General features: G+C 46.3%; 1 protein-coding gene across 2 annotated transcripts in view; it reads left to right on the forward strand.

Moving 5' to 3' along the window:
• LOC102453236 (aldehyde oxidase 3) overlaps window positions 1–20,336 on the forward strand; it is a 93,781-nt gene that overhangs the window by 4,066 nt on the left and 69,379 nt on the right. For both annotated transcript variants that reach the window (XM_006117936.4, XM_075934288.1), the window contains 7 exons: window positions 2,785–2,881; window positions 4,147–4,255; window positions 6,004–6,130; window positions 9,795–9,856; window positions 12,694–12,780; window positions 16,801–16,881; window positions 19,679–19,823. In XM_006117936.4, the coding sequence (XP_006117998.2) occupies window positions 2,785–2,881; window positions 4,147–4,255; window positions 6,004–6,130; window positions 9,795–9,856; window positions 12,694–12,780; window positions 16,801–16,881; window positions 19,679–19,823 (708 nt within the window). The remainder of the gene's footprint in view (window positions 1–2,784; window positions 2,882–4,146; window positions 4,256–6,003; window positions 6,131–9,794; window positions 9,857–12,693; window positions 12,781–16,800; window positions 16,882–19,678; window positions 19,824–20,336) is intronic.

The following is a 20,336-nucleotide window of genomic DNA, read 5'->3' on the forward strand; positions in this document are numbered from 1 at the left end:
ACAGCCTGTGCTTAGTACTTCTCTTTGTTTTATATTAGCAAAGTCTTGACCATTGTTGTCTAGGCCTCAGGCCTTACACCAGGCCTGTGATACATGGGCCTATGTTTCAGGCTCTCAATCTTACTACATCAATAATTTACAATTTCAAAACTAATATATTTCGTATGCTTTGAATTGTAGCCAGAGAACCTCATTCCATACAGTCTCAGAAGAGAAAAGGCTCTCATTTTTCTTAACTTTGCTTCGCCCTACAATGATTTCTTTCCTGTCATTTTTCTTGTTAGGAACTAGTCCTGCATCAACATGCATAGCAAGAAGTAAATGCTGAGCAGCTTCCCACGAGGTTCATTTAAGAATGCGACAGTGTTCAACAGTTGATACTGGAACAATACCCACCTCTTGAACAGTGAGACATTTGTAGATTTCTAGGCCAGAAGAGACCATTTGATCATTTAGTCTGACCTATCTAACACATCATAGGATGTCCCCCAAAATATTCTTAGATTATATCTTTCAGAAAAACACCCAGTCTTGATTCAAAAATTGCCAGTGATGACCTCTTGGTAGGTTGTTCCAGTGATTAATTTCCCACGCTGTTAAAAATGTACACCTTATTTCCTGTCTGATTTTTTTCTAGCTTCAACTTCTAGCCATTGGATTGTGTTATACGTTTCTCTGTTAGACTAAAGAACCTAGTTGAACAGAGAAAGGTATTTTTTAGGCCATCAATTCTTCGGAGTTAACACAAGCAATTAATGGAAAACAAATTAACTAGATGTTTTAAAAGCTGTAATTAATTGCAGTTTTAATTGAACTGTTAAACAACAATAGAATACCAATTTAAATTTATTATAAATATTTTGGCCATTTTTCAAATATATTGACTTTGATTACAACACACAATACATAATGTTCAGTGATCATTTCTATTTTCGTTACATATATTTGCACTGTAAAAAAAATAAACAAAAAAATAGTATTTTTCAGGTCACCTCATACAAGAACTGTAATCTAATCTCTTTATCTTGAACATGCAATTTACAAATATAGAGTTTTTCACATTACTGAAATTTTTAAAAATACTTTAGCGCCTATTAGTTCACTCAGTCCTACCCTCTTGTTCAGTCCTTCTGTAAGACAAAGAAGTTTGTTTACTTTTGTGGGAGATAATGCTACCTGTTTCTTATTTACAAGGTCACCTAAAAGTGAGACCATGCATCCACATGGCGTTGTAGCCGGCATTGCAAGGTATTTAGATGGCAGATAAGCTAAACAGTTATATGTCCCTTCATGTGCCGGCGAACATTCCAAAGGACACGCTTTCATGCTAACATTAAATGGTTATTTTGTTATTGTTTAACACTATGATTAAAACTGCAATCAATCTTGACAATATTTTTTAATCTCATGATTAACTGCAATTATTTTTTTAATTGTTCAACAGTCCTAATTTTTTCACAGTATCATAGAATCCCAGGGCTGGAAGAGACCTTAGGAAGTCATCGACTCTAGCCCCAGTCAAAGAAGGACCATGTAAGAACTTATGTCTACCAGCATAAAGCAGGTTTCTAATTCTTTATTGTTCTTGTGGCTCTTCTCTGAAACCTCTCCAAATTATCACCGTCCTTTTTTAATTGTGGGTGTAACCCACACACCTAAAGGATGCGTCTAAACTGGCAAGATTTTGCACAAAAGAGCCACTAATGTAAGAATTCAGTGCTTCTTGCACAAATACTTTGACGCTCCCGCTCAGGGCTAAGCCGTCTTGCGCAAGAATACTTGCACAAGAGGGCCAGTGTAGACAGGCACCTTAATTTTTTGCGCAAGAAAGACCGATGGCTAAAATGGCCATCGGAGCTTTCTTGTGCAAAAGCATCCATGCCAATCTAGACGCTCTTTTGTGGAAATACTTTTAACAGAAAAATGTTTCTGTTAAAAGTATTTCCGCAAAATCATGCCAGTCTAATGCAAGTGGTACCTAGACCACAGCAACAGTTAAGATCAAGAGACCTCTACAGCATAGCCTAGGAGGCAGCTGGCTTTTAGCTCAGCAGGTAGATGCTCCTATACTCTGCTTCAGAGATCCCCGTTCAAATCCACCAGGTGCCAGTTACATGGGCATCATAACTGGATGCAGTATTTCATCATTGGTTGCACCATGCCAAATACACAGGTGAAATAACCTCTTTACTTCTATAGGTTGAGCCTCTCTAGTCCAGCACTCTCTGGTCCAGCAACATCCTTGGTATGGCATGATTTCAGTTAGCCAGATGTTCACTTATCATGGGTGAGGCCAAGTTTCCCACGGTCCCATAAAGTTTTTTACAGCCTCTAGTCCTGGCTCTCAGTGTTCTGTGCAATTACTTAGCTCTAATCTACCCCTAACTGTCTTCTAAGAGCCCAGCAAGCAGTGGAAGTGTTGGTAATGCTGCTTGTCAATATTGATCTCCTGTGGTTTAACAAATTCTCTGCTCCAGCACCAGTCAGGTCCCAAGGATGCCAGACTAGCGAGGTGCAGCCTGTGCTCAAGGTTTACCTGTTCATACATTAGCTCTTTTGTCCACAGTGTAGCACTCGGGCTCATGCTCAGCTGATTATCCAACAGCACTACCAACTCTTTTTCACTATTTCCTAGAATAGTTCCTCTTCCTGCCTGGATGGTCTACATTATTTAATTATTTTCCTTCATCTTTTCATGCACCAGTAAAATGAAAAGGAGTCTGTGAGGTGGGAGCAACAACTTTGAGAAGCAGCAACTTCTTTCCTTAACTATTGCATTTACAGTTCGTCTCTCAGGAACAAAATATGGTTGTGGAACAGGTGGCTGTGGAGCCTGCACTGTGATGATCTCCACATATGAACCAAGTTCCAAGAAGATAAAGTATCCTTAAACTAAGATTTGGGGTTGAATTTTCTAAAGTGCCTTGATGAGTGAATTTCAGTGTGTTTTAGGCACTGGGGCACTTTTGAAAATCACACCCTTGGAAGCTATAACTGATTGTTAATAGAATCCCGTTGTTAATTGGGAGGGCACTTATTTGTGTTTTTTCTTTTATTTTAGGTTTATATTCTTGGGTGCTGGTAGATACTTGAAAACTTTTTACTTTACTTTACTTTACTGTTTTATCTGCATGGCACACCATAGGGATGGTCCCATGATTTTAGGTGATGTGATTTTAAATCCCACTCAAGAAACTTGAAATCCTCTTGCTCAAGAAACCTTTATTTATTCAGCAAATGATAACCACCTTGGCTAGGAGAGATCTTTATTTTATGCTGGACCTCTGTAGCAGCTACTGGAAAGTTGGGAGTCCTGCTTGAATTGGCCTAGGATTTGTTATCCCAGATAAGTCCTTCGTCAATTTTCACATAGTTCTTATTCAGCTCTTACTGATTTCAGTGATGTGTGATGTAACTAACACAATAAATTAGATTTGCATGGCATTGGCCATAGCGGGCATTGTTGTAGGTGGAGTTTTTTGCCTCTCCCTGTCTATGGGAGCGCAGCTACTTTAGTATAGTTGCACCTACTAGTATCAGGTCTGAGTCTGGTCCTTCGGTTATTGCAGTATATGTTGTAAGTTAATAAATAAATAGTATTTAAAAGTGAGACCTCCGTTTCCTTACGTAGGCAGTTGTATAAAGCTTAGGGTATATTGAAAATGTTGCTACTGAATGCAGGCCTGTATGCAGGAATTTTGGAGGGGGCTGCTTTTTTTTTGTAAATGTGGACCGCAAGGGTGTGAATGTACTCCCTATGGTCCCCCAAGTAAGTGGGGAAATCAGCCTCAGTCTTCCCCCAGTTGGCCAGAACATGGGGGAGGGAGGCTCAGGCAATGCACCGCTCCTGCTTTCCTCTGGCCAGCCAGAGCACACTTACTTGGGAGTCATGGGGAGGTACTTTCACACCCTTCCCCTCCCCCCGCCGCGTACAGGCCTAAAATGCACACAGTATTGAGGTTAGTTCAATGTTATGTACAGCTACTGCTCAGAAACATCACTTTCCCCGTCCCCATGCTGTTTAACTCCTGCAGTTCCACACTAAACTGAGTGTAATCTCCATGGGTGCTTCATTCCCCATGATCCTGCACCGCAGAGCGGCACTATCCTATTTTAAATGTCATGATTCTCCTTTACATGTGCAAGGCATTACCCTGCCAACTCCTGTCTCCTACCCATATGCTCGCTGCATGGCTCTGCTGTCACCACTGTGGAAGGTGTTGGAAGCACAAAAACGAGGGTTCATCCAATCCAGGTGAAAGCACGCTGTAACTTGCAGTTGAAGGTTTGGGGATTTTTTCCTTTCCCGTGCTCTGGCTATATCTGCCAAGGCGTGCTGGCCTTGTGATCGAGTTTGGTGGTTCATTGCAGTAGAAAATTGCTCTAAGGAGATGACACCCAGCTTCTGGATCTTCCTGGCCACAGCTTAGAGATGAGGTCTCAGCTAAATCTCCAAACCAAACTCTGATCTAGGGGAAGATGTCCCAGAGCTAGTTTCTACTCTAGCACTCAAGATACCTCAACAGAAGAGAATTGGTTCTAAAAAGGATCCTTCAGGAGAAAGGATAAATCTGAAGCTGTAAAATGATACATCAAGGCTAGCCAGGGGTGTCTACCCTGAGCAGGTACTGCTGGTTTTGATCACAAGAACGGCACTATTTTAAAGTGTCAGATTGTCCCTGGCCCTTTTATGGGCATACAGGGGAGAACGTGCAGTAAATAGAGATCTCCTGCTCTTGTGCAGGGCTCAGGTACAATTGCAGTCTTCAAAGCACATGGACTGCTCCCTGCCAGTGCCATGTGAGAAAAGCAGAGAGCGTCACCCCACTGCTTTCTATGTACCAGCTGGCAGATTGGGTCAGCAGCATGCTTCTAAGGGATGAGTCCCTATAAGTATTAGGAAGATAGGGATTAGATTAGAGAGTGGTGCACAGTCTCTCTGTATTTTGGGGAGCTGCCCTGATTCGGTGCATCTCCACTTCCTCCAACTCAGGCCTGTATTTTAAAGGCACAGTCTCACCCCAGTCAATTTTAAAACATTTTAGTGACAATTCTCAGTTCCATGCATAATCTTGTTCCTTAGTGCCTGAATGATGGGAATGTTCCCTAGGGACCTCTCACTCCTTGCAAAGTTGTAATTTATTAGCTGTTTTGTTTTGCTCTGTCCTCCATGCTTGTAGAAATGTATACAAGGCTGCTCACTGTGCTGGTGGGTCTTGTCCCTCATTTTGCTCTCATTTACACCGGAGAAGCCCATTGGCATTGGTGAGGTTGCCTGTGGATAACTAAGAACCTCTTTGTTTTTCACTAAGACAACTGACAACTCTTACATACCAATGGTAATGCTGTACATAAGCACATAACACTGGCCATACTGAGTCAGACCAAAGGTCCATCCAGCCCAGTATCCTGTCTGCTGACAGTGGCCGATGCCAGATGCCCTAGAGGGAGTGAAGAGAACAGGTAACCATCAAGCGATCCCTCCCCTGTCAGCCATTTCCAGCCTCTGGCAAACGGAGGCCAGGGACATCATTCCTACCCACCCTGGCTAATAGCCATTAATAGACCTAACCTCCATGTAACACTTCAAATGCTGAAGCTCCTAACTTTAACACTACAAGCAAAGCTGCATCTGTAGAGAGCTGTAAGGGCACGTCTATACAGTAGGGCTAAAGCCGAAATAAGCTACGCAACTTCAGCTACGTCAACTGCGGAGCTTAAGTCAAAATAACTTATTTTGGCTTTTGGCACTGTCTACACAGCAGGAGTCCAGGGAAAAGCACTCTTCCTCCAACTTCCCTTATTCCTCGTAAAATGAGGGTTACAGGAGTTCGAGTAAGAAGTCCTCCAGCTCAACATTTTTTCCACATTATATCAAAATAACTGCTTGTAGTGTAGGCACGGAGTATGTTATTTTGGAATAACGTCAGTTATTGGGGTAGACGTACCCCAAGAGTGAAGCTGTACTTTGACAACAGGGCTTGTTGTTCTGTTCTGTTCCAGGAAAGGCTGGCCAAGTGCCATGGCTCGCAGTGTGGCTTCTGCACTCCTGGAATGGTGATGTCCATGTATGCTTTGCTGAGGAACCACCCTGAACCCTCCATGGAACAGATAATTGCAGCTCTCGATGGTAGGTTTACGTTTACACTTTAGGAAGTAAAATTGGAGGCCAAGTGTGGGGTTTTTTTTCCATGCTCCAAAGATCATAGAATCATAGGACTGGAGAGACCTCAGGAGGTCATTGAGTCCAGCGCCTGCCCAAAGCAGGACCAAGCCCAATTAAATCATCCCAGACAGGGCCTTGTCAAGCTGGGACTGAAAAATCTCTAGGGATGGAGATTCTACCACTTCCCTAGGTAGCCCATTCCAGTGCTTCACCACCCTCCTGGTCAAATAGTTTTTTCTAATATCCAACCTAGACCTCCCCCTCTACAATTTGAGAACATTGCTCCTCCTTCTGTCATCTGTCACCATTGAGAAGAGCCTCTCTCCATCCTCTTTGGAGCCACCCTTCAGGTAGTTGAAGGCTGCAGTCAAAGTTCTTTTCACTCTTTTCTGTAGTCTAAATAATTCCAAATCCCTCAGAATCACCTCATAAGTCATATGCTCCAGCTCTTTAATAATTGTTGTTGCCTTCTACTGGACTTCCTCCAATGTGTCCACACCCTTTCTGTAACGGAGGGGCCCAGAATTGGACACAACTCTTCAGATGTGACCTCAACCGTGCCAAATAAAAGGTAATAATCACTTCCCTAGATCTCCTGGCAATGCTCCTCCCATATGCACCCCAATATGCTGTTAGCCTTCTTGGCTACAAGGGAACTCTATTGACTCTCATTCAGTTTTTCATCCACTGTAATCTCCAGGTCCTTTTCTGCTGAACTGCTGCTTAGCCAGTTGGTCCCCAGCCTGTAAGAATCCTCTGGATTTTTCCATCCCAAGTGCAGGACTCTGCACTTGTCCTTGTTAAACCTCATCAGATGCAAGTTGTGATTTCACTGAAAGACCAGAGGAAAATATTTCAGAATCACATGAAGTTGGTTGGACTCCTAAGCACTATATCTGATGATATAGCTCACTAAATCAATTCCCTGTTATGGCAGGGTGCTTGGTCCCTTCTGTTCTCTGCTTGTGGCACACAAAAGCTTAGTCACCTGAGGGGTTGAAATATTTTTCTAATCCAGGTTAATGGTCTCTACACAGAGCTAACAGGGTTCGTGGAGTTATATGCAAGAGATCATATCACTAGTGGTCCCTTCTGCTCTCAAAACTGTATGACTCTAGGGCTATGTCTACACAGGAGGCTTCTTGTGCAAGAACTCTTTTGAGGAAGAGTTCTAGTGCAAAAAATCTTCCACAAGAGCGTGTCCACACTGCCATGTGCTTTTGTGCAAGAGCATCCATGGCAGTGTGGATGCTCTCTTGAGCAAGAAAGCTCTGATGGTCATTTTAACCATAGGGGCTTCTTGCACAAGAAATTCATGTTTTCTGTCTACACTGCCCTCTTGTGGAAGACCTCTTGCAGAAGAGGGCTTATTCCTCATGGGGAGAGGAATAACTCTTCCGGAAGAAGCCCTGTTTTACAACGCTAGACTGTAAATTTACTTGCGCAAGAACGTGCGTGCAGTATAAACAGCAGGCAAATTTTTGCACAAGAATGGCTGTTCTTGTGCAAGAAGCTGCCAGTGTAGACATAGCCTAGATGCGATTTTCAAAAGCACTTAAGATATGTCTACACTACCACCCTAATTCGAACTAGGGTGGTTAATGTGGTCATACAAACTTGCAAATGAAGACCGGGATTTGAACTTCCCGGGCTTCATTTGCATGTTGCCGGGCGCGGCCATTTCTAAATGTCCGCTAGTGCGGACTCCGTGCCCGCGGCTACATGCGGCACAAACTAGGTAGTTCGGACTAGGCTTCCTATTCCACGAGGCATACAGATAGTTCAGAATAGGAAGCCTAGTCCGAACTACCTAGTTCGTGCCGCGTGTAGCCGCGGGCACGGAGTCCGCACTAGCGGACATTTAAAAATGGCGGCGCCCGGCAACATGCAAATAAAGCCCGGGAAATTCAAATCCCGGGCTTCATTTGCAAGTTCGTATGACTACATTAACCACCCTAGTTCGAACTCGGGGGGCAGTGTAGACAGACCCATACTGATTTCCTTGGGTGCAGAGGTTAGTCAATGCTGAGCCCTTGGAAAATCCACCCCCCATTGGACTGACTCTGCTCTTGCCCCAGTTCTACATCAGTGTAACAGCGCTGAGTGACTCCTGAATGACATGGCTGTGGTAGAGACTCAGGTCCATGGCTTGCAATGTGAATGGACAGCCTGCCAGCAAAATGAAAACCCGGAGTTCTCCCAAGTACAGATTTCTCTAGATACTTATCACTCAGGAAAGTATCTCACACTGACAGGACTGGGTTTAGGCCCAGCCTCAGGGAAATGGTGCCCTAGCTATTAACCTTAGTTTAAATGACTGGTTTGGAATGTACCTTCCTTACTGAGCCAAAAGCCTTAGCTTAAGAACAAGGCCTCCTTACACCTCTCTGCAGGCAAGGCATGGGATGGGAGTAGGCAGGCTGCAGAGTTAGCCTGGGTCTGCTTACTGTGCATTTGGCAGAGCTAACGGTGTGCACAGTGCACCAGTCCTGCCAGAAGAGCCAAGGAAAAGACCTAGATAAGTGGCTCTTAAGGTGAAAGGAAAAGAAAAGGGAGGGTGGACCCTGACCTGCTTTACACTGGGCTGCTCCAAACCCCAGCCAGCCAGAATACAAAGATAGGCTGCATGCGCACACACACACTCCTTCACCCCCACCCCACCCAACTCAGCCACCCACCCTGACCCTCTTTCAGTACAGCCTGCCCCACCCACTCCCCCACTGGCTTCTACAGGACCCCTCTGTCCCAGAGAAAATGGGGAGTCCCTTGGGCACCTACACTTGCTGCTGCTCCCACCAGACCAGAGGAGTTACCTGAGACAAGTCAGTGAGTTAATCTGTACTCCCTGGCCATGGCTGAGCTAACTGCTGTGTTTGCCCTCCTGCTTAGCTGGCTGGCCCCAGGTAAGGTCATGTGGAACTATTCAAATGCACCCCCATCAGCGCATTGCCCTGAGGTACAGCCTTTGTCGCCCATATCAAAGGCCGGCTCTGAGTCTGGGTTTAGTATATTAAAATACTGACTAAATTTTCTCATTGAAAATCTTTGCACCATAAACTACATTCATTTCAAACCCTCTTTATAGTTCCATACCCCCAAAAAACACCTAGCCAAGCCGAGTTGTGACCCTGGAAAGAGAGAAGAGTCCAGAAGCTTCATGACGTCCCCATGTGACTTCTATATTGCTATCAATTTTACATAGAGGGCACTCAGATACTACCGTGATGGTTGTCAGGATAAAACCCCAAGATAGAGAGTTTGGATTTCATTGAAGAAAACACAGTGACATTAATAGTAGCAGTAGTTTATTGGGATGATTTACGTCATTTCTATAGCAACATAAATTACATAAAATAAATCATTATTATTAGCGATGGGCTTGAGATTAAATTCTTGGATTTGGCTCCCCATAAGAACATTCCCCCAGTTCCAGAAGTGTTTGGCTCTTCTGTAGCTCTGGATCAGCCCATTGGCGAACCAAGAGCCAGATGTGATTGTGGATCTTAATTTCCTGAGAGTCAGTGTGCCAAGATGCAAGGCTTGCTTCAAGGCCATTTCGAATTGTGTTTATATTAATAATTATTATCATATTGTTCCTTATGATTAATTATTTTATTATTCATTTCAGGTAATTTGTGCCGTTGCACTGGATATAGACCAATTATAGACACCTATAAGTCTTTTGCGGGGGTAGGTAGAAGACAAATGCTTCAACATTTTCAAAAGTATCCCCTAATTTTGAGTGTTCAGTTTCTGAAAGCCCAACTAGGGACAGATTTTCAGATGATCTCTGTTCCTGCTAGGCACAAAGAGAATTGGCCAGATTTGTAGAAAAACTGAGTCCACCTTTCGTCCTCAGTTCTTTTGAAAATCTGGTCATAAGAATCACAAAGCAGCTGAGTGCTGAACACTTTTTATGTGCCTCAACACAATCGGATCTTGTTGGAAAATCGATATATAATTGTGTGTGATGAGCCCTTGGAAATCTGCCTTTCTGCTCTTTTGGAAGGTGGCCCTTACAAGATTCTTTTTTAGCAGTGCTGAGCACTTGTAATTCCTACTGACTTGAGTTTAGATGCTCAGCAACTCAGAAAATCAGGTCTTGAGGCATCCGGAATAAATGGCCTCTTGTGAAGATGTAGGTGTTCGCAATGGTTATGAGCTGCCTTGACAGTCTCTACTATCCTCATTCTTGTCATAAATAAGGCCCTGGTCATGTCAAGTCTTAAGTCTTTTAGTTAAGTCTGTTCTTGAGTCTTTGGTGACTCATAGTCCAAATGATTGAAATGTGCCATGTTTCTCCTCTGTTAAGAGAAGCTAGGGATAACCAGGCTAGCAACGCTCACATAGAGACAGAGAAACCTTTGTTATCTGGCACTCTGTTAACCAGAAACCTTTGTTATCCGGCATTGCCCCCAGCCACAATACTGTCACATCTTCAGGCGCACAGGCCTGGCTTGGTTTGCCATGATTGGCTTAACAATTTTTTATTTCAGAAGTACTAATCATCTTTAACTCAAAATAGAAATGTGAGACCAACTGCCTCCCACTACAAAACTACTAATATTAAAACTTGAGTTTTACTATTATTGTCCATTGGTTTTTCCTAGGCTGATGGGACCCTCAGATAACCAGGATTTTTAGATAATTGGAACGCCCTAATCCCCACGCATGCCGGATAGCACAGGTTTTACTGTATTATATCTGAATTACAAGAAAAATAACAACAAAGTGGAAATCAGCTGAATATATTTTGATTTTCTGCCTTTTTTTGAACATCTGTCTTAGGCCAGATCCTCTACACTGTCACAGCTCCACTGACTATTTCACAGACCCATCCTGAGCCCATCCCTCTTTGAAAACTCAGCTGTACATTGGAATATAGAGTGATATGGAAAACACTGGCTGGCCTGTTCCTGACTGTGTGTGTCTCACACACAGAAATTGGTCCAATAAAATATATCACCTCACCTACTTTGTCTCTCAGAAAAAACTCAGACTGACTATGTTGAAAGTATTATTATAATTCAGTGCAAATGTAAACCATTAAGACATAGCCAGTCTGTGTGTGCCCATACCCCTCCACTACCTTCAAGACAGTCCATGGGCCCAATTAGAGCTATAAACACAAATAAAAAGGATAAACCAGAAGTCTGTTCAAGTAGCACAGCAGTGGGAAATAATTTTTGATGGGGGGGGGGGCACTCCCAAGATTTTGGAAAGTGGTTGAGGGCCGCACTCTTCCATGGTATTAATGGAGGAGGTGCGGGGTCTGAGATGGAGTGTGGGTGCAGAAAGGAGCTTGGGGTAAGGGATTGGGGTGCAAGAGGGCGAATGGAGTCTGGGAGGGAGTTTGGGTGAAGAAAGGTAGTTGTGACCTAGGGCAGGGAACTGGGGTGCAGGGTTTTGGGATATGACCTAGGGTAGGACGGAATTGTGATCTCGGGTAGGAGATTGGGGTGCCAGATCTTGGAGGGGGTATGGGTGCATGTGGAGTAGCGGGGCAGGAGTGTGGGGCAGAGGGTTGGGGAAGGGAAGGGATCAGGTGCCAGAGGCGGGTTCTCACCAGGAGACTTACCTGCCTGCCTTCCTGCAGAGCTAAAGGCTTGCAGAGCTTAAAATGTTTCTGCCTGCTCGGCCATGTGCTTGAGTGAGTGAGTAGGAGGGTTGTGCTTTGTGGCTGTCTGTTATTCACAAAGGCAGCTCCCATTGGCCAGTGTCTGTTTAGAAACAGGCCAATGGGATTGTGCTGGGGGCAGGAGCAGCATCTGAATCTTCCCCCCTCCCCTCCAGACTCAAAGAGAAAGCACCACACAGCTGCATTTCTGAATGGTGTGTGGGGCTACAGCGCAAGCAGGAGAGCCTGCCTAGGGCTCTCCACAGCCTCCGCGAGCCGGATCCAGTAGCTTGGTGGATCCGATTTGGCCCACGGGCCGTATTTTGCCCAGGCCTGTTATAGCAGGACATGTTTAGCCACGTCTACCTAGTCCTTCTCCAGTGCACTCAATAATCCTTTGTGCCAGCTTCTGTTCTGCTTTAGAAGCCTTATCCAACCCCTATTGAACTTGGAGGTTTTCCAGTGACATCAAGAGGAGCTGGACTGGGCCCTACAAGATGAACTAACTCCTGCAGTGCTTCAAAAGGGACACAGCAAGAATAGTAACTTTGGCTCATGCGTAGCTCCTGAACCCATGAATAGTAACCATGGCACATGGGTAGTTTCAAGTGACTGGACAAATCTGCTTCAGCACAGGAAGAAATACATACATATGCAAATATTCAGAGGCAGCCCGTGCGTATAGGCTGACTCGGCTGTCACCTAGGGCACCGCGTTAAACGGGGCACCCAATGATGATGTCATGCCATTGAGGGCTGTGGAGGCGGGGGCGCCGATCGTACATTCCACCTAGGGTGCCAGCTGCCGGCAGCCCGCCTCGGGCCGCCCCTGCAAATATTTATTTCAAAAGAAATCACATTTCAATGAAGTTGAGTCTAGAATGATACTGAACAGGATATTATTTCTTTAGGAAGGAACATGTTGTCAATTGAGAGGAACAGGGCAATGTTGCCTGGACAAGGAAGATATGTGCAAATCTACTGACAAAGGAAATCAGGTGAGTTATGATCTTTTCAATTATTTTCTCTTGCATAATAGAGTTTGTAGTGAATGAACATCTTTGAGTTGTTGGAGCTGGTGCCACATTTGCATATGGTTGTATCTACAGTGTATTGGGTAAAAAGTTCTGTCCACTCTGTCTGTCTGTTTCATCCACTCTGTCTCCTTGTCAGGCTTGTCAGGCTGCCAAGCCAGGAGACGGGACTCCCCAAACTCCCCTCCCCTCCAGCTCCCCCCAGCCACTTACTCCCCTCCTCCTCATCTGCCCAAAGTCCCCTACCATACAACTCCCGCCTCCCAGCCATTTACTCCATCCTTCTCTTTCCCTTATCTCCTCTCCCTAACTGCTCTCTGAGCTCTTCCATTTTTAGCAGGCAGCTGCTGCTGCTGCTCAAAGAGAAAGCCCCTCTCCCAGTCCATCAGCTGAGCTCCCTGCAGGGGAGCTCTGAGCCTTTGGGCGGGGCCCATTAAACTGCTGCGCAGCTGTGCTGCCACACAATTTACAGAGAATCTTGCACCCCAGCCCCTCCCTCAGTTCCTTCCAGAAGCCAGTGCTAATGCTTGGAACAGGGTGCTCCAGCCTGAGCTGTATTAGCATGTCCCTTAATCCTATTGTGTTGTAGACAGTTATCTCCTCAATGAAGTGCCTGTAAATAGCTCTGTGACCTTTTTTATTCTTCTTAGACACTTTGCTTGGGGGATAGGGCATATCCTGCTGCTTGGCTTCAAAGCCTGCACTGTGTGCTGCAGGCCTATGCCATTCAGAAATCCAGATGCTGACTGCCTTTGTTGCCTTGGGGAAGGACACATTTTGGAGAAGTGTCGCATCTGCAGATCCTTCCGGCCCCTAATTATTAAAGAAAGGGGAATTCAGCTCTGGGCATTGCTAATGGAGTCTGTGCTAGCTCCGCAAGATCAGCAGTCAGACTCGTCACTGAGCAACGGTGCATAAGTGTGCAGCGTGCCCCCCGTGTCAATGGCACGTTCACTGCCACCAGCCCCAGCAAACCACCAAAGAAAGTTGGGCAGAGACAAGTCCCCTTGTAAGGATAAGGGGAAGAAGGGTGGCCAGTCAACCAATAGGCAGCAGGAAAAGCCTCTGGCAGTACCAAGCTTTCACTGTCCCTAGTACTGAAGATCAGTTTTCCCTCCACCCATGACGTACAGGCCATGCTGGTACCACCACCCCCAACACCACCTGAAACTTGGTATAGAGGGAAACCACAGTTTGGCCCTCAGTCACTGAGTACTATCAAATCCCACTCTCCTTTCTCTGAGAGGGTAGCATCTCGTAGCTGTGAGAAAGAGACATGAGCAGGACACTAGGTCTTCCATATCTCCAGAGTCGATGCACCGACCTAAAGAGGCACACGTCCCCCAGCACCAGCAGCACTGCAGGGAGAATCAATCCCCTTACTTGCCACATCCACCTAGGGACGTTTTTCCGCGTCTTAACTCCTCCTTTTGGGCCTTTCTCCGGAGGCATAGAACTTCATTCAGGACCTGCTCTTGACACTGGTGCCCTTTTGCAGAGCAGACCGATAATAAACTGCATGGGCTTAAGGAGCCCCGCACTACACGGTTTTTTGAGTGAGCACAACAGCTGTGAATCAGCCCGTCTGAAGCATCCCTTCAGAAGATCCTGGATTACTTGCACCACCTGAAACAGCAGTGGCTAGCCCTAGCCACAATCAGAGTCCACTGAGTGGCCATTTCTGCATTTTATGTGCCCTTGCGAGGCCCTTCTGTTTTCGCACACGACATAACATCCTGGTTCCTGAAGGGCCAGGAACTGCTCTTCCCTTAGACTCAGAATCTTCTCCCATTGTGGGACTTGAACCTGGTCTTGGCATGGCTCATGGGACCACCGTTCTAGCCTCTTGGCACGTGCCCCCTCTCATTACTCTCTTTCAAGGTGGACTTTCTAATCCTAATCGTGATTATGTCAGCTTGATTCCTAGCCAACAGTTTTCCCAAGCAGACCTCCCTACCCTCCCTGCCCCCGCACTGGCTACAGGAGTCATGTGATTTTTGAATCGCTACAAGCCTGAGGGGAGGGTGCTTCGCAAGCTGCCTGTTGACAAGAGGCAGCTCCCATTGGCTGGAAACCAGCCAATGGAATTGTGCAGGGGGCAGAGATATGCATGAAACATCTTTCCCCACCCCAGGGCTCACAGCTGTTCAAATGGAGTCCCACAAGGGCCACTTTTCTCAGCAGCGTGTGGGGGGCAGGCAAGGAGTCTGCCTGAGGCTTCCCGCTGTATCCATGGGCCAGATCTGGTGGCTTCCTGAGCCAGATCTGGCCTATGGAGGGTATTTTGCTCAGGCCTGCTCTAAATCAAACTCTACAAAAATAAAATACTTCTCTAAACCAAACAATCCTCAGTGAGGCAGCAGAGGGAAAGGGGGACATTTAGATTTTACAGTGAGCAAATGCAAGGCTTTGGTGGTTCTGTGCATTGTTACTGCAGCTTTAAGATCTGGAAATTGGCAGTCAGGCCATGTAAGGTGTCTGGTTGCAGTTTATTACCAGGATCCTTTCATTCTCTTCCACCACCGGAGATACTTGAATTTCTATAATCATTTGGCTTTAATGAAGCTTTAATTCAAGAATAAAGTCTGGAGAGGCAGAGAGAAGCGGCCTGTTGTGGGGATGCAGTGCATCCAGAGCTTCACCCCACTGTAAGTTCCTTCCCACAAGCTCTCAAGATCCTTTTTCCCTGGAGGGTTGTAGTGCTGAAGCAAGGGGTTTTGCAGAGAAGGGATAACCTGAAGTGAGTACAATACAGCTGATTTCTATGTCACCCTCTTCTAATCTAGCCCCTGCTGAACTTGGCACAAGCACATAGCAACTACATTAGAAGAAAAATTACTCCAGGAAATTAAGAACCTGTAATTTTCAAACCTATCCTGAAAAAACAAAACAAAAGAATGATGTAACAAATGAGGGGAGGACATTGAACGTGACCAAAGCAGTTCTATTCAGACTTGTCAAACCCAACCCAGCCGTATAGATTCCAATAGCAAAAGTTCATTGTGGGTGCTACATTGTGAACGCAAACCTCATGATATTGAGCCATGCTGCTTGTGAAGAACATTGCTCTGCTGTGCAATTACGATACCTCGTTCTTTTCAACAGGGACGCTCAAAGTGCTGTGAAAACTGTACTTTATTTAGAATAATAAAATCATAAGGCTAGAAGAGACTTCAGGAGGTCTTTGAGCCCAACACCCTGCCCAAACCAGGACTAACCTAGAATCTCCATACCTAGCTGGAATGATTTAGTTAGGGTTGGTTCTGCTTTGAGCAGGAGGCTGGATGTGATGACCTACTGAGGTCTCTTCAAACCCTATGATTCTATGAACCTCCACTAAATCATCCCAGCCAGGGCTTTCTCAAGTCAGGACTTAAAATTCTTGTAAGATAAGGATTCCACCACCTCCCTAGGTAACCTCTAGGGATGGAGATTCCACCACCTCCCTACATAACCCATTCCAGTGCTTCACCGCCATCCTGGTAAAATCGTTTTTCCTAATATCCAACCTAGACCTCCCCTCACTGTAACTTGAGACCATTGCTCCTCTTTCTGTCATCTATTACCATTGAGAACTGACTCTCTCCATCCTCTTTGGAACCCTCCTTCAGGTAGTTGAAGGCTGTTATCAAATCCCCCCTCACTCTTCTGTAGACTAAACAAGTCCAAATCCCTCAGCATCTCCTCGTAAGTCATGTGCTCCAGCCCCCTAATTATTTCATTGCCCTCTGCTGAACTTTCTCCACAAAGAGTTGTGTTTAATTGTTGTTTAATTCTTATATTAAGAGTTTAACTGAAGAATGTGCTTGAATTATTTAATATGTTGTGAAGATGGCAGAAGAGGGCAGCTGTCATAGTTACAAAACTAAGTGGCATGTAACCACAGACACTGCTCTTTCCAGACTAGTGCAACATACTCTTGACACACCTTCTATTTTTTTCTCCTTCAAGAAAATATTAAAATGAAGCTTTGTTTCATTTCAGACGTATTCTGATCTCTGCAATCCTGAAAAATTCCAACCTGTAGACCCAACCCAGGAGTTTATCTTTCCTCCTGAACTAATGGTAGGAACTGTTATTCTTTCCTGAATTGTCTCTGTTTGCATGCAAATGTTGTAAATGATGCACCATTTGGGTTTACAATCTAGATGTTAGCGTGTAGTCATGTACACAATCAACTGTTAAGCCTGGGTTTACCAGTTAGTCCTAATGGCTACCTCCCCCCCCCCCCACCTTGCTGCCTCTATGTCGGAGGCAGGAACAGGGGAGGCAAGAACTGGGGCCTATGGGGGGCTAGCTGCCATCCCACCTCACCCTCCACACTGCTGCCCCTCTGTCAGACGAGAAGTGGCAGCAGTATGGGGCGAGGGGGGTCAGGCTGGAGCAGATATGCATCAGGAGCTAGCTCCCACAGGGAGTCGCTTGCCCTCCCCTTTGCTGCCTCTCACAGGGAGGGGGGCAGGCAGGAGCTGGTGCTTGTAGGGACATAGCTTAAAAATCAGCTCCCCATGAGCACCAGCCACTGGCGCACTGCCCGGGGCTGCCCGGGGTGGGCCGAGCCTGGCCGTGCAGGGCCCCCCGGCCATAGGGGGAAGGGCACTACTAGCCGGCGCTGCGGGGGTTAACACGGCCCCCGCCCCAGGCGGCCGCTGCAGGGTGGCCACTGGGAGCTGCTGCAGCCCGCGATCTGGGAGCCGGGTGCGCGGCGCCCCAGGCAGCTGCCCAGCTAGCCCATGCCTTAATCCGGCCCTGTCTCCAGGCAGCCGCTTGTTGTTACATCAGCTGCTGCCACCACTGCCAGAGCGTGAGGAAAAACCCAGTGGAGCCCCTCCCGGAGCGCTGTGTCTTGGAGCTGCTGCTTCTGCCCGGGGAGGGGCCACACAGTCTGGCTGGGCACTTGGGTTCAGCAGGTGCGCTCCCTGCACTGCTCCTTTCTCTCCCCCGACCCCTCCCCATCCCACCGGAGCCGCTCGCTCTGCCACTCTCCTCTGTGAGCCGAGTTTGGCGGAGAATGTTGGGGCTTCCTTTACACCACAGCCCCGCCTACATGCCCTCCGCGCAGGAAACCAGAACTGGTGCTGCAGCCTCGCAGCTGCACAGACACCCCACTGTGGGAGCAGTGGGGGCTGAGCTCCCTCCCCCTCCCCACCCCACTGAAGGAATAGCAGCGCAGTGATGCGTGAGGCTTTCCCCATTGCAAGGGCGTGAAGCCAGGTAAGCATCCCCCCTCATGCCCAGACGCCCATACCTCAATCCCCCTCACTCACTCTCCTCCCACAAGAAGATCCCACACCTTCAACATGCTCCAACACCCTCCTTTGCTCCTGCACCCTCCCTCCTGGTCAGACACTCCCTTCTAGCAAGACACCCTACCTCATCCTGCTCCTGCAGTCTCCCTCCTGGCCACACACGGCACCTCCCTTGCTCTTGCTCCCTCCACTTGGCCAGAAACCCTAGTCCCAGCCTGCTCCTGCACCCCACCTCCCACCCAGACCTCACAACCTCTCCCCCTTCTGCAGCCCATGTCCAGCCAAATCCTGCACTCCATCCCTATCCCACTCGCTGGCAGCCCTATCCCACACACTGAACTCCTCATTTTTGTCCCCACCCCAGAGCCTAAAGGGGCCCATAAAATGCACTAGCTCCAGAACCCCAGAAAAGTAAATTTGTCCTATGGGAAGCCCTGAACCTCAGTCCTCCCTGTCCTTTCCCCCCACCCCGTGGGGGCTGGAGTGTCAGAGGAGTGAGGTGTCTCAGTTGGGAGCCACACCAGTGATGGTTGGAGGTTTTGGGAGGAGGGTTTTTTTTTTTTTTTTTTGCTTCTCACTTGTGTGGGCCCCAACTGAATTTTCTGTGTGGCAATGGCCCTGACCCAAAAAAGGTTCCCCACCACTGTCATAAATAAAGAAAACATTACAACCTTTCATGTTGGACATCGTAAATTAGTATTTTACTTTATTTAAATAAAGTTAGATAAACTGGCTAGGTGTAGTTAACCCCTTAGTCCCCAGGCTGCTGGCTAACCCTCATAATCATGACGGGGCAATTAAAAAACCTTTCACGTGTTGTCCAGATGACTTCAGATGACTAGCATCATTTTATGCTGCTTTTTATTCTTGTTAAACATGATGCATCAACACAGCTGAGACGGTGTGAGCTGGATTCTTTTCCTTTATTCATTTGAACAGAATTGTTTATTAATTTCCAACCAGTTACTCCTCAGCAACGTTGTTGGTGACAGTGAAGCAGCTATCTTATAACCAACAAGATAGTGAATCCCTCTGTCATAAACAGTTCCACCATTCCATTGTCCTTGATTCACATAATCAGGGTAACAACACTTTTATCCCCCCCTGCCTCAATAACAGAGAGACTGGGGATCCCACAGTGGCCAAAGTGACCATTTGGGCTGCTGTGAGCACATACTAGGCAGGATGGGTGTGTCTATGCAAATTGGGTGTATCTATGCAAATGAGATCAGCCCCTGAAGTCTCTTTGCACCACTCGCCACAGTTCACCACCAGATGTTAGGGTAGAGCTTATCTTGACCCTGCTTACACGCAAAAGGCTTCTTGCACAAAAACTCTGCAGTATAGACTAAGCCTTAGATTCTGTTCTACCTAACTCATTGTGCTGCCACAGTCAAGTTACTTATCTTCTTTGAGCCTTGGTTTCCCTATCTGTAACATGGGGATAATTAAGTGTTCCATTGTAAAACTCAGTGGGAACCACAGATTAAAGATGCTATGAAAGTACAAGGTACTGTTATCAGTTATTTTAAAGTGTCCTCTTCTACTTTGAACTGGCTGACAGATACCTTTGTTAGCCATGGATTGCCTCACCTCTGTCATTTCCTCTACAGAGAATGGCTCAGGAAGAGCCAAAAAGAACTCTGGTTTTCCATGGGAAAAGAACAACATGGATTTCTCCTGCTAATCTCCAGGAACTCCTAGAGCTGAAGGCCATGTACCCCAAAGCACCTCTCGTTGTAGGGAACACCAGTGTGGGTATGGAGGGCCCAAGGGCCTCTCTCTTATTGTTTCTATGCAGTTGAAGTCTATAGAAGTTGCAAGTGCTCAGCACCCTTAAAAATTAGGCCTTTCATGTCTCAAACTAGGCATCCAAAGGTAGGTACCGAAAATTAGAGACTGAATATTCAGATGTGGGAAACTTACTCAAGTTCACATGGCACATCAGTGACACAACTGGGACTAGGACTATGCCCCTTCCATTGATTGCTGTGAGCTGGCGTGAGAGGAGTAACAACCGTTGCCATAAATCAGAGTCTGCAGAATCATATGCACTATACTAGTGATAAAGAACATAGCACAAGGGAAGGCTGACAATAATACAGATAGAATTTTTCCTCAATAATACAGATAGATTTTATCTGTTTGTAATAATTTCAGGGAATATAGTCAAGGGGGGAGGGATAGCTCAGTGGTTTGAGCATTGGCCTGCTAAACCCAGGGTTGTGAGTTCAATCCTTGTGGAGGCCATTTGGGGCAAAAATTTGTCAG

Source organism: Pelodiscus sinensis, chromosome 7 (assembly GCF_049634645.1).
Source record: "Pelodiscus sinensis isolate JC-2024 chromosome 7, ASM4963464v1, whole genome shotgun sequence".
Lineage (NCBI taxonomy): Eukaryota > Metazoa > Chordata > Testudines > Trionychidae > Pelodiscus > Pelodiscus sinensis.